The sequence below is a fragment of the Psittacula echo genome (genome assembly GCF_963264785.1).
Source record: "Psittacula echo genome assembly, chromosome: 4".
Lineage (NCBI taxonomy): Eukaryota > Metazoa > Chordata > Aves > Psittaciformes > Psittacidae > Psittacula > Psittacula echo.
In genome coordinates, this window is record NC_137738.1 from 38,110,564 (window position 1) to 38,123,060 (window position 12,497).

Sequence of the window (12,497 nt, forward strand, 5' to 3'; positions counted from 1 at the left end):
CCTTCCAAGTAGGCCGCCGGGCTCAGCGGTGGGGCTGCCTCTGGGGCGGGCGAGCAGGCAGAAGGCGCTCGGGAGAGGGGCTTCGGGGCTGCCCGGGGAGCAGACTTAAGGAGGCTATGCCTGCGGGCGTGTGTGCACACGCAGCCAGGACGACGGCTCTCTTCGGAGCATAGCCTTCCCCGTGACCATCTCCAGCCCTCCGCGCCGCTCGGTGGGCAGCACCCCCGCGGCCCCGGCTCCAGCCCGCCTGCCCGCCACAGGGTCGGGAGAGCGGCGGCCGGCCAGGGACGGTGCGTGCCGCGGACGGGGTCCGTGTCTCAGGATGCGTGTGTGTGCGAGTGTGTGTGTGTGTGCATGCGGTGGGACCGCGGCCGCAGCGCCGGGAGGAGGGCAGAAGTTTTGGGGAAGCGCCCAGCGGTGCTGGCGGGCTGCCGAGCCGGCGGTAGCGGGGCCGGGGCAGGGACACGGGGGCACCGAGACAGAGGGGTGCCGGGACAAGGGCCAGTGGGCAGCGGGGCAGAAACCGGCGGGGCTGGGGCGGGCTGCCGGCGCTGTCCCGGGTGCTGACGGCGCCGTGGTGCAACAGGGACCCGACGCTGCCACGCTGCCGGCTCCCCGGGCGGCGGCAGCGGCGGTGGTGGCGGCAGCGGCGGCCGCGCCGCCCACCCCATTTCCATCGCGGCGTTTCAAGCCTCCAAGCCCAGCCACCGGCGTGGCCGCCGGTGACCGCTCGGAGCCTGCCTGCAAAAGGCAGGCGTGCCGGTAAGGCACATCAGGACTCTGCTCGCCGTTGCCTTAGTAACTAGTATGTATTAAGACCGCTTGCATATGTGTGTGCCTGGCGGAATTACAGTTTTGCCCCCTACACGCGGAAAAGTTAATCTAAACTGTAAAGTAATTCTTCCTCCCTGCGCTGACCTTTAAATGACATTTCCCGTCGCTGGCAGGGCAGATTGCTCGCTATGTTTTTTCACCCCTTTCTTTACCGGGCAGGGAATTTCCTGAGCTGAGGAAGATGCTTTCAGGTAGTCAGAACGTGAGAAGAGAAGGTCTTGTCACCCCATTTCCCGGGCAGGGGCCGCCGGGGCCGGGCTAAGGCGCTTGTCCGATGAGCGAACTCCCTTGGGAAGCTTTCACACCTTCCTGGGAGGGCGGGTGTGTGTGTGTGCCTGCGGAAGGTGCGGGGAACACCCGCCTCGGCTTGAAAGGCGAGACCAGATAAACCTAACATATGCGAGTATGTCAAGGCAAATAAAGACATATGTTAATCCCTCGTGAAACTTCATTTCGAGAGGCTTACCCCTCAAATTGCCCTGGATGTTTGCGAAAGCAGTCATACCGAACTGTATGGGGTTGCTTTATCGAGCTCTGGTTTAACATGGCTTTCCCGATTAGCCTGCTTTAAACCCCCGTTTCTATGCCAGCAGGTTAAAAGTCAGTAGGATGACGGCTGCCTTGGCACCTTCGAGAGCGATGCTGTAAGACTTCGCTGTGATGTTATTTGGAGCAACTTAGGCGCTGGTGGGGGGAAGCGCATGCCATTTCCTACATGTCCTTAAAGCATGTGCAGGCAAGAGGAGCCCGTGAAATTCATAACCTGGGTTTGGATGACATCGTGCAACACCATGATTGGCGTGCTGCTGGTCTTTTTCCCTGCTCTGTTCCTGGAGATGGACGTGCTTCCCAGGAGCGTCGGGCGGAAGGTGCTTCTCTCTGCAGCCTCCTCGCAGCGGTCAGTAGCTCGGATGGACGGGGATGTCATCATCGGGGCCCTCTTCTCCGTCCATCACCAGCCGCCGGCTGAGAAAGTGCCCGAGAGGAAGTGCGGGGAAATCCGGGAGCAGTACGGCATCCAGAGAGTCGAAGCCATGTTTCACACTTTGGATAAAATTAACGCTGACCCCGTCCTACTGCCTAACATCACCCTGGGCAGCGAGATACGAGACTCCTGCTGGCACTCCTCGGTGGCCCTGGAGCAGAGCATCGAGTTTATACGGGACTCCCTCATCTCCATCAGGGACGATCGGGACGGAGGCACCCGCTGCGTTTCCGACTCGCAGCCCCAGCCCCAGGGCAGAGTGAAAAAGCCCATCGCGGGAGTTATCGGCCCCGGCTCCAGCTCGGTCGCTATCCAAGTCCAAAACCTGCTCCAGCTCTTCGACATCCCCCAGATCGCTTACTCCGCCACCAGCATCGACCTGAGCGACAAAACTCTCTATAAATACTTCCTCAGGGTAGTTCCGTCCGACACGCTGCAAGCCAGGGCCATGCTCGACATCGTCAAGCGTTACAACTGGACCTACGTCTCCGCCGTCCATACGGAAGGTAGGTACGGGGTAGCCCGCACCTTTCCCCGGGAGCCCTCCCCCGGCCGGCCCTGGGGCGCTGCGCCCTCCGCGGGGGCTCGAGGGTCACCGCCGGGAGACTGGGGAGAGCGCCGGGTGCTGCCACCCGAGGGGGCCTTAAAGTGAAAGGGGAGAAGTGGTGAGTGGACAAGGCGGACGGACTGACAGAGTTTTCTCCGTCGCGGCGGCGTCTCCGGCTTCAGACACCGCTGCTGCGGGCAGCGGTGGTGGTGGGTCAACAGCGCAGGAAAGCCCGCAAGAAATCAGGCTTCTGCCGGGCGTCTCGCCCCTCGTCCTCATTCAGACACGGAGCGGTTCGTGCATGTCTCAATAAAAGCTAAGGGATGGCAGCTGGCAGCGGCTCGGGTGAGCCGCGGCCGCCCCGGGAAGCTGGGCAAAGCCGAGTTAGGGCTCGGCAGGGACTCCGGATTAGCTGCGAACTGGGCAGCGTGTGAACCTGCTTTCTGGGACTGCGAGCGCAGGGAAAGAAATCGGAGAATCCCCCTGCAGTCCACGTAGCCCCTGCGAAGCCAGGTCCTGCCAGGAGGAAAAGACAGCGTTCAGTTTGGCAGCGGGTCCGGCCAAGCAGGCTCTTATGCAGCTTGAGCAACAATGAAAAACACTGCTCTGTATGCTCTGTTCGTAGTCAACAGGTTTTATCGATTTCAAATATCAAAAACCAAATATCACTAGTAAGGGTATTTTTAAAAAGGAAATGCTGGTTTATAGCCAGGCTAGGTGCACCAGCATAAATGACAGAAATAACTGCATTTGATAGGAGCTAAGTCTTGCGATCTATTATTGTGACATTCCTATGGTCCAGTTACGATCCTCAAAATGGGATTTTTAAGTACAAAATTGCAAACCTGACCACATTATTGCTATAGTTTTGCAGCTGTTCTGTTCATCTGATTATGTCTCTTACAAGGATTTGATTTATGATTCCCTCTGGTTCCTGAGCTGACTCCACACCTTTCATTCTCACAGAAATGATTAAGTAAAAAGAGTGAAGAACATACATATTGATGAATAAATAAAAGAATCTCCAGGAAGAGTTGCATACTCAACATTCAAAGATGAATTGGATTAAACTGAACACCTAAAACAGAAGTGCTGCAATTTGGGGTGAGGACGAGGGGAGAGTAAGAGCAGGAAGCAATGAGCTGACATTTGCAGTTCATTTATGCCCTATTCAGATGAGAAAACGAACTGCTAGCAAGATTTGAACACGAGCTATTAAGATTTTCTATTGCTGACAGATAGATTTAGAACTTGTGGAAGGCCAGGGTGAAAAACAAACATGAAAGAGGCTAATTCTTTGTTGATGTAAATTGCCATCTCTCCCTTTGAGGCACTTGGGGGATCTCTGCTATCTCTCAGTGCCTGAGGAGCTGCCTCCAGGGACCTGCACCCTTCGTCTCTCCCTCTGTAGATGTAAATTAGCAGGACTTACCTCTTTTGAAAGAGACAACAGTTTAAGAAGGTTATTTATTCATTCATTTTAAAAAGATCATTATAACTTGTGATTCCAGCCATTGACTGTGAGAAATTTTGATTAAATATCCACTTTTATTGAGTACGTTACTGGCTGCTGAAAAATGCTTGTTGCAAGATATTTTTATAGACTTCGAGGTGATACTTTTGAAAACAATGCATCAATTCTACCCTACAAGGCAACAGTCTGCTTTTGGGAAACAACACAAGGACTTTGCAGATGGTGCACTCGAGATTCATAGCTTTTCAAATTATTATTAATCCATATCTGCCATGCCTTTATTGTTAGATTCAAGTTACAGATTCCACTGGAAGTGTGTATGAAGCTTCAACTTCTGTTTCTTTCTAGAAAGACACGTTATTAACCCCATTCCTATTGTTATTGGGTGTATTCAAAAGACCTTTTATAATTTTTTTTCTTTTTCTGTTAATATTCATGAAAACTGTTAAATTTCTGTTTTCTCAAATCCCATGCATTTCCTGTGAGAGATCTGCTTGCTGGTTTCCTAAAGGTGGGATCATTTTCTGGAGACAACACAAAGGCACTCTGAATAATAAGTTGTCATGAGCAGGAGCTGCTCCATCCATGCTATGTTTGGAAATATGGGGATAAAGCGCAGTTAGAAACATTCCTCCTCCACACTTACTCATCGGGCTCTACTCTGTCTTTATGGTGGGCTGCAAAATGCTCTGGAAGGAATTCGAGGGTTGGAAAATCACTTCAGCAAGGACTGCAAGAAAGGGACGTGTTTCTAGGAAATGCACAGGTTGACAGTGAGAGGAAGTTAATTGTGTCACTTTCTGAGTACTCCAGATCCAGCCTGGCCACCTCTTGAGAGCAGAAAAGGTGTTTAGTTCCTCCCCAACCTTTCGTTCTCATGGGTGTGGACAATTCTCAGCTCCCGCAGTCACCCAACCACAAGGGGATGCAACGAGACCACTGCGCTGACTGGCCTCTTGTGCAGCAAGTGTGCTCCTCAGGTGCAGCAGGTATGCTCCTCGGTCTACACTGACCCAGGGCAGAGGCACAGAAAAAGCCTAGCAGTGATAAGCCCTTTCTCAGACAGTCTGAACCCTCCAGCTCCTCTGTTTACCCTTCCTCTCCTCCTATACTCTAGCTGGAGTTATTTGAATACGCCAAACAATACCAGTCTTACATACTTAATTATACCTTTAATGAAAATCAGAAATAAATACCACAGAATCCAGTGCCCATGTTTCTTACCGTGAAGCTTACACATGCTGTAAGAATGAACATAATAGTCATTCATGTAGCATGGTGTCTTTAAGTAGTCCCCAATATCCTACTTTGCATTTGATGTGGAAGTTTATTCTTCATGGATTAGTATTGGTGTTAATTAATGCTGACGACACTTGACTATATACAATCTCATATATACAATCTACGCACTAGTACATGAAGTTGCATGTAGGTATGCCATAACTGCACATTTGCACAGTTGTTTGTTAAGAAGTATAAACATTACACTTGAGTAGAAACTTCTCAGCCTAGTGAGATCTGTTTTCAAAGGCCCACATAGCACATTTCTCCTTTTAGGTTAAAATTGACACATAAAGCCCCTCATTAAAGAAAAAAGAAAGGCGGGTTACTATGTTTGGTTATTTCATTCTGTATCTCAGTTAGGCATAGTTGCACATCACAAGAGTGCATTTTTTTTCCAGAGTGGGCAGCAGTCATTAAACGATGTGAGAAATCTGTGCATCTGCCGGTGGAAGGCTGTGGGACTGTATAGTAGCTGCAAGGCATTTCCAGGGCTATTATTTTTTTTTAAGGATTCTTCGAAGGTAGTTCAGAGTTGGAGTTCATGATGTGTGTGCATCTCAGCTCTTAGGTTTGGAAGTCATTCTTACCTGGAAACACACATAAGCAGATGCCTAACTCTGAGCCAAGGCTTCCTATGGAAATCACAGGCATCAAAAGCTCATGTGTTAAGTTGGGCAGAATCCTGAGTGTGATAAGGGCAGAAGGAGTTACGTTTCCTAAGGTATTTTCCAAGTGAGATAGTCTGATCTTCAGTGAGATAACCTCAGAGTCAAGTATTATTCTCAATTTACCAGGTAGACACTGGTTATTTGGTAAAACTCTGAAGAATTACAGGGAACACTTTATTCCTTGCCTGGAGGAGAGCCCCTGGGCTGCCTCAGGACAAGGCAAGACGTGGCAGACATGACCTCTGCTGTCTTGATGCTGTGGGCACAGAAGGTGATCAGGTCGTCTTCAGAAAATGCAGAGTGGTTGTGGGATTGCTGTAGGTTACACCAGCTTCCAGAATTAACAAGATGCTGACAATCTGGCTAGTGATCAGCACCGAGTCTGCAAATCCCTCTTTTAGCTGTTCCTCTTACACATGAAGCAGGAGGGATGATGGTGTAAGAAGCCTTTTTATCACTTCATATCCCAAATGTATAAGTTCTGAATAACAAAATAAAAATACTTAATGCTTGTGCCTGGCTTTTAATTAAAATTGTTGCATACGTGTTAACCTTATGAAATGTATGTGAGATTTTTGATTCTGTGAAAACAAAATCTGAATGTGCAGAATAGATCCACTTGAGTACTCTTTGCAATTTATGGACCATTCTTATGCATTAGTGTACACATACCCCTTTATAAACAGATTTCCATTCCAACAGATTGACATGCAGATTTTGTAGAAGCAACTTTGGAAATGGAATGATTAAGTCAATTGCACCAAATTTTGATTCTTTATGGATTAATTTTAAAGAGCACTAAGATGTTTCTGATTTTGATCAATTTTGTCAGATTTGTGTTGCCAGGCTGTTTCTTATTCTTGAGTACAAGGCTTAAAATTAACTATGATGAAGCAGATGGCACAGCTGTAAAGACTTCCAGATCAAAGTAGATAGTAGGTAGACTATCTTCACAATGATTTTTGATAACCTGCTGTACACTATCCACGCTAGTAACATACAGAAAACTCATAAGCATGGTTATATATGTTGGAAGGAGGATGGAAGTGAGTGGATCTTGCACTTTATTGCAGATTTCACAGGAAATAAATTCTTTCAGTAGAACTCACTAAAATAGCTTTATAGAAGATAATGCTTCTGTTCAAAGATAAATGGGGCAATATCCATCAAATAGCTCAAAGGAATAATTTTCATACAATTGTGTTTAATTTCTCACGAGGTGTTCCTACAGCTGTTTCTAACAATGTTATATTATTAATTCCACAGTGTCATTTGATGATTGATACTTTCTGATAATATTATGGTCAGGCAGTAGGGAACAGCAAGACCAGTTCATGTGTTTGACATTTCAGAGGTTACAAATATTTCTATAGGTACCAACAGTTACAAAAATTCTCTTAAAGGTTAACCTCATGAAGTGTTGTGAACTGTGCCTGAGATGTATGTTCACAAATGCAAATTCCAATCAATTTTTTCCTTTATTTAACTAGCTTCACTAACGGTCCTTTTTGCATCCCTTGTGGTAGGGAAAAAAGAGAGAGAGAGATGTCCCACAGACGACAGAAATTAATTTGAAAACAGGTAGGGACTAGAACACTCCCTTCATTGGATGCATTAATTACATTTATTGGAAAGTACTGGGAGAATCATTTACATGGATTGATGTTGACAAAGTTACTGTGGGTGACCAGCACCAGAGAGGTCAGGAGAAATTCCTCAAAATATATTGCTTTGCAGTACTCCTAACTTAAAAATTAATATAGCCTTCCAACTGCACAACTGGCAGCTGCATGAGTTAAATCAGCTCAAAGGACTCACCGAACTTCTGTGCCTGCCTTCTCAGTGATATTGCTAGAGTTCGTATTTATCAGTCAGCACCATAAGTTCATTTGCACTTTACTTCTGTTTTTTTATTGCATTATGCCCTTGTGTTCAGATTTTTGCTTCCCACAATCTTTGTGAACTCCTGCAGGATTCTTGTCTCACCGAATACTGAATTTAAAAATGTTAAATGATCTTGGCTTTCTCAAAAAGCTTTGTGAAAATGCCTCTAAAATATTCCTTTGAGCATATGGTTCATAATACGAAGGTACTTATCCTTAGGTTTTGTGGACAGAAACCAAAAGCTATGTGAAGTGAAATCATATAACTAGAAGTAGTGTCACCCATTGAGAAAAATCCTTCAGGGGTGTGGTGCATCAGTGAGCTGGTAACTGTAGTGGGAAACCAGAAGCATTGCACCTGCCACATGAAACCCAGAAAAATACCAAAGTCATTACTAACTGGTGCTTACTGACCCATGTGAAACAAAGTGAGGTTTCAGTGTATTTGCTGGATGGCAGGTGTTCACAGCATAAGCCACCATCCCAGATGGCAGTAATTAACACCTGTGCTGGCAGTCTGAATGGGAGGGCCAGAAACTAACTGGACATGAACTACAATAGCATTTCGCCTAAAGAAACCATCCCTTCACCTATGGGTATCTAACAGATGCTTAAGGGATCAGAGGTGGGTAGAGAGAGGTGTGCAGAAAATGAATGTCATCCAGTGGATAACCAGCTAGGTTTTGCTGGCTGTTTTTTCAGAATGTAGCTTTTCCCAAGTGTTATTATTATTATTATTACTCCTCCTCCTCTTATTAATGTACGGCTTAAAGAACAACTTCTAGATGTGCTTTGCCTATTAATGCAGCACAAAGTTGGCTACTGAGAGAGGTGGCAGGAGTCTTGTGATCTTTGAAGCAATCGTAGCTGTTGCTGCTTCTTGTTCAAAATTAAAGAAATATTAAAACTGCTGTACTAGTCCTCAAACAATGGGTTGAATATTAAAAGAAGCAACAGCAGGGCATGAACAGAGCATACCTTCACAACTCCAGTACTTTAGTAACTGGGGCTACCAGCTACCAATGACCCTTTCCTTTATGAATTTGTCTAACCCCTTTTTGTGCCTATTTATACTTCAGTCTCTATAGTATCATAACAATGAAGTGCAGCAGGAAGGCCAGGAAACCTCCTTGGATGGATAAGGAGCTGCTCAGGAAAATTCAAAGGAAAAAAGAGGCTTATAGAAGGTGGAAGCAGGGAGAGGTGGCCTGGGAAGAATACAGGGATGCTGTCCTGGAAGCTAGGGACCAGGTTAGGAAAGCTAAGGCCCAGTTAGAATTAAACTTGGCTAGGGATGTTAAAGGTAACAGGAAGGGACTCTACAGGTACATTGCAAATAAAAGACAGACTAGGGACAATAGGACTAGGGACTTCCCTCTCTGGAAGCTATTGGGAGAACTGGCTACCCTGGATTTGGAGAAGGCTGAGGTTCTTAATGACTTCTTTGCCTCAGTCTTCACTGGCAAATGCTCTGATCACACCACTCAAGTCTTGGAAGGCAGATACAGAGACTGTGAGAATGAAGACCTTAGGCTCACTGTAGGAGAGGATCTGGTTTGAGACCATCTTAAGAACCTGAATGTACACAAGTCCATGGGACCTGATGAAATCCATCCGCGGGTCCTGAAGGAGCTGGCAAATGAAGTTGCTAAGCCACTGGCCATCATATTTGAAAAATCACGGCAGTCAGGTGAAGTTCCCAACGACTGGAAAAAGGGAAATATAACCCCCATTTTCAAGAAGGGGAAAATGGATGACCCAGGGAACTACAGACCAGTCAGTCTCACCTCTGTGCCTGGCAAAGTCTTGGAGCAGATTCTCCTGGAAGGCATGCTAAGGCACATGAAAAACAACAAGGTGGTTGGTGACAGCCAGCATGGCTTCACCAGGGGGAAATCCTGCCTGACCAATTTGGTGGCCTTCTATGATGGGGCTACGGAACTGATGGACAGGGGCAGAGCAGTTGATGTCATCTACCTGGACTTGTGCAAAGCATTTGACACTGTCCCGCACAACATCCTTATCTCTAAATTGGAGAAATATAAATTATCAATTCTAAATTGATAGATGGACCACTCGGTGGATAAAGAACTGACTGGATGGTCACACACAAAGAGTTGTGGTCAATAGCTCAATGTCGAGCTCGAGACCAGTAACGAGTGGTGCCTCTCAGGGAACTGTGTTGGGGACAGTCTTGTTCAACATCTTTGTCGGTGACATGGACAGTGGGATTGAGTGTGCCCTCAGCAAGTTTGCCGATGACACCAAGCAGTGTGGTTCGGTTGATACACTGGAGGGAAGGGATGCCATCCAGAGGGACCTTGACATGCTTATGAGGTGGGCCAATGCCAACCTTATGAAGTTTAACCATGCCAAGTGCAAGGTCCTACACCTGGGTTGAAGCAATCTGAGGCACAGGTAGCTGTGATTGGGCAGAGAAGAGATTCAGAGCAGCCCTGCAGAGAAGGACTTGGGGGTGTTGGTCGATGAGAAAATGAACATGAGCTGGCTTCAGTGTGTGCTCGCAGCCCAGAAAGCCAACCGTATCCTGAGCTGCATCGAGGAGCGTGACCAGCAGGTCGAAGGAGGTGATCCTGCCCCTCTACTCTGCTCTCGTGAGACCTCACTTGGAGTATTGTGTGCAGTTCTGGTGTCCTCAACATAAAAAGGACATGGAACTGTTGGAACAAGTCCAGAGGAGGGCCACAGGGCTGATCAGGGGGCTGGAGCACTTCCTGCATGAAGATAGGCAGAGAAAGTTGGGGCTGCATGGAGACCTCATAGCAGCCTTCCAGTATCTGAAGGGGGGCTGTAGGAATGCTGGAGGGGGCTATAGGGACTCTTCATTAGAGACCGTAGTGATAGGACAAGGGGTAATGGGTTCAAACTTAAAGATGGGAAGTTTAGATTGGATATAAGGAAGAAGTTCTTTACTGTAAGGGTGGTGAGGTACTGGAATGGGTTGCCCAAGGATGTAGTGAATGCTCCATTCCTGTCGGTGTTCAAGCCCGGGCTAGGCACAGCCTTGAGTGACATGGCTTAGTATGAGGTGTCCCTGCCCATGGCAGGGGGGTTGGAACTAGATGATCTTAAGGTCCTTTCCAACCCTAACTATTCTATGATTCTATGAATTCTATGACTGTGTTGTATGTTGTGTGAGCAAGTGTTTCCTATTATTTGCTTAAAGCTATTCCTTGATGACTGCATTACCTTCATACATTCATACAAAGTTTCTCATTGTTTGTTAGTCCTGATTATTAATTTGTGCTTCTACATCCAATATGAAATGTGGGGAAACAGAGCTATATTCGGTATTCAGAGTGGGGGTACACTATAGTTAAACTCATTTGTGAAGTAATAATTTCAGTAATGCTCTCAGACCTTTCCCAATAAACTTCCAGTAGTCTTTTAGCTGCCACCATGAACTGAGTGGATGCTATCAGAAAATACTTTAAAATTACAACAAAACATTTTTCTTAAATGGTGAAGCTTACTTCAGAGACTGTTACATGGTACATGGGGTTTTCCTCATGCGAGTTACTCTAAATTTCTTAATACCAAATTTATTTCTTGCACTTTGTTTCCCATTTGTTAGTGAATTATTAATCCATGACCTTCTGTTTTATACCATATTATCTGTATTTCTGTCATAGCCTTTAATAAGAAACCTCATAAAATCTTTCTTAAATTCCAAGTACTCTATAGTGATACTGTCATTCATATGGTTCCCTGCTTCAACAAAGATGTCTAATAAACTTCTGAGGTATGTATTTTCTCTGCAAAAGCTATGTTTCATTCTTCCCTAATATGGCATATTTACTTATTTGTGCATTAATACTGGTTTTTGTTAGAGTTCCTACCAATTGCTTTGTGCAGAAATATCTGAAGCTTGAAAAAATACCTGTCTTTTGCTCACTAGATTACCCTCTATACCTCTGTACTGCCTCTTGAGTTCTGTTAAAAAATTAAAACTAGTATATGAAAATATAAAATTACCCAACTTTACTGCTTCCATCTGTTTCGGTGCTAAGGCCAGTTTAACTGGTAGCAACATACCACAGCAGAAATTTAGCTGGTACTGGGCAATTTGTTAAAGTCTATCTCACAGATTTGTTCTAAAATACATTCTATTGACACTCTGGGACTACAGTTCAGTGTTATTCTACATAAGAAATGACCTTTGTATAAGAACCATTCTATCCACCTTCACAGCCAGTGCAGACTGAGAGAATTAGACTTTTCTGTTATGGTTTTGTCTTCCCTATGTGCTCTTTTTATGTAGCTGGTTATCACTGAATATCAGGCAAGTTTCCCGTTTCTGGAATATTTGAAGACTGGTGGGCTATTAGATTTTATGCCTTTATGTCTCAAAATTGTTTCATCTTGTTTTATTGTGGTTTTATATTTCATTTGTCAAGGTATACTCTGTTCTCTTTTCCTCATTAGGATACAATTTAGACTTTTTAAAGTATTTGCTTTATTTTTATTTATTTTATTTGTTTCATTTTAATAGCTTTAGGAAATTTACTTTTTTGCTTTATCATGCTGGCTTTTCTCTTTGGTTTGGAGCATTGGCTTTCAGCCTCTCATATATTTCTGAGTGGTGTTCATGTAGTTTGTTAGCATTTCACTTTTTTGGCTGTTCCTTTTAATGTCCTTGAACTTAGCTTTCTCATAGTTATATAATCTATTTTGTTTTAAATTAAATATTAGTGTACTGTTTTTTCTTCCCTTTTTTTTTTTTTTTTTTTTTTTTTTTTAATTTAGCATGCAGCTTCTTCTTTTCTGTCCGAATATGACTAAAGTAGGGATACAATTGCAG

The 12,497-nt window shown here is 45.4% G+C and overlaps 1 protein-coding gene across 2 annotated transcripts in view; it reads left to right on the top strand.

Moving 5' to 3' along the window:
- Positions 1-1,610: 1,610 nt before the first annotated feature.
- The window catches only part of GRM1 (glutamate metabotropic receptor 1), a gene marked incomplete at its 5' end in the record, with an annotated part of 170,642 nt that continues 159,755 nt past the window's right edge, over positions 1,611-12,497 (top strand). The window contains one exon of one of the 2 annotated variants that reach the window (XM_080616429.1): positions 1,611-2,325. In XM_080616429.1, the coding sequence (XP_080472555.1) occupies positions 1,626-2,325 (700 nt within the window). The remainder of the gene's footprint in view (positions 2,326-12,497) is intronic. The other variant, XM_080616430.1, reaches the window with a different exon arrangement.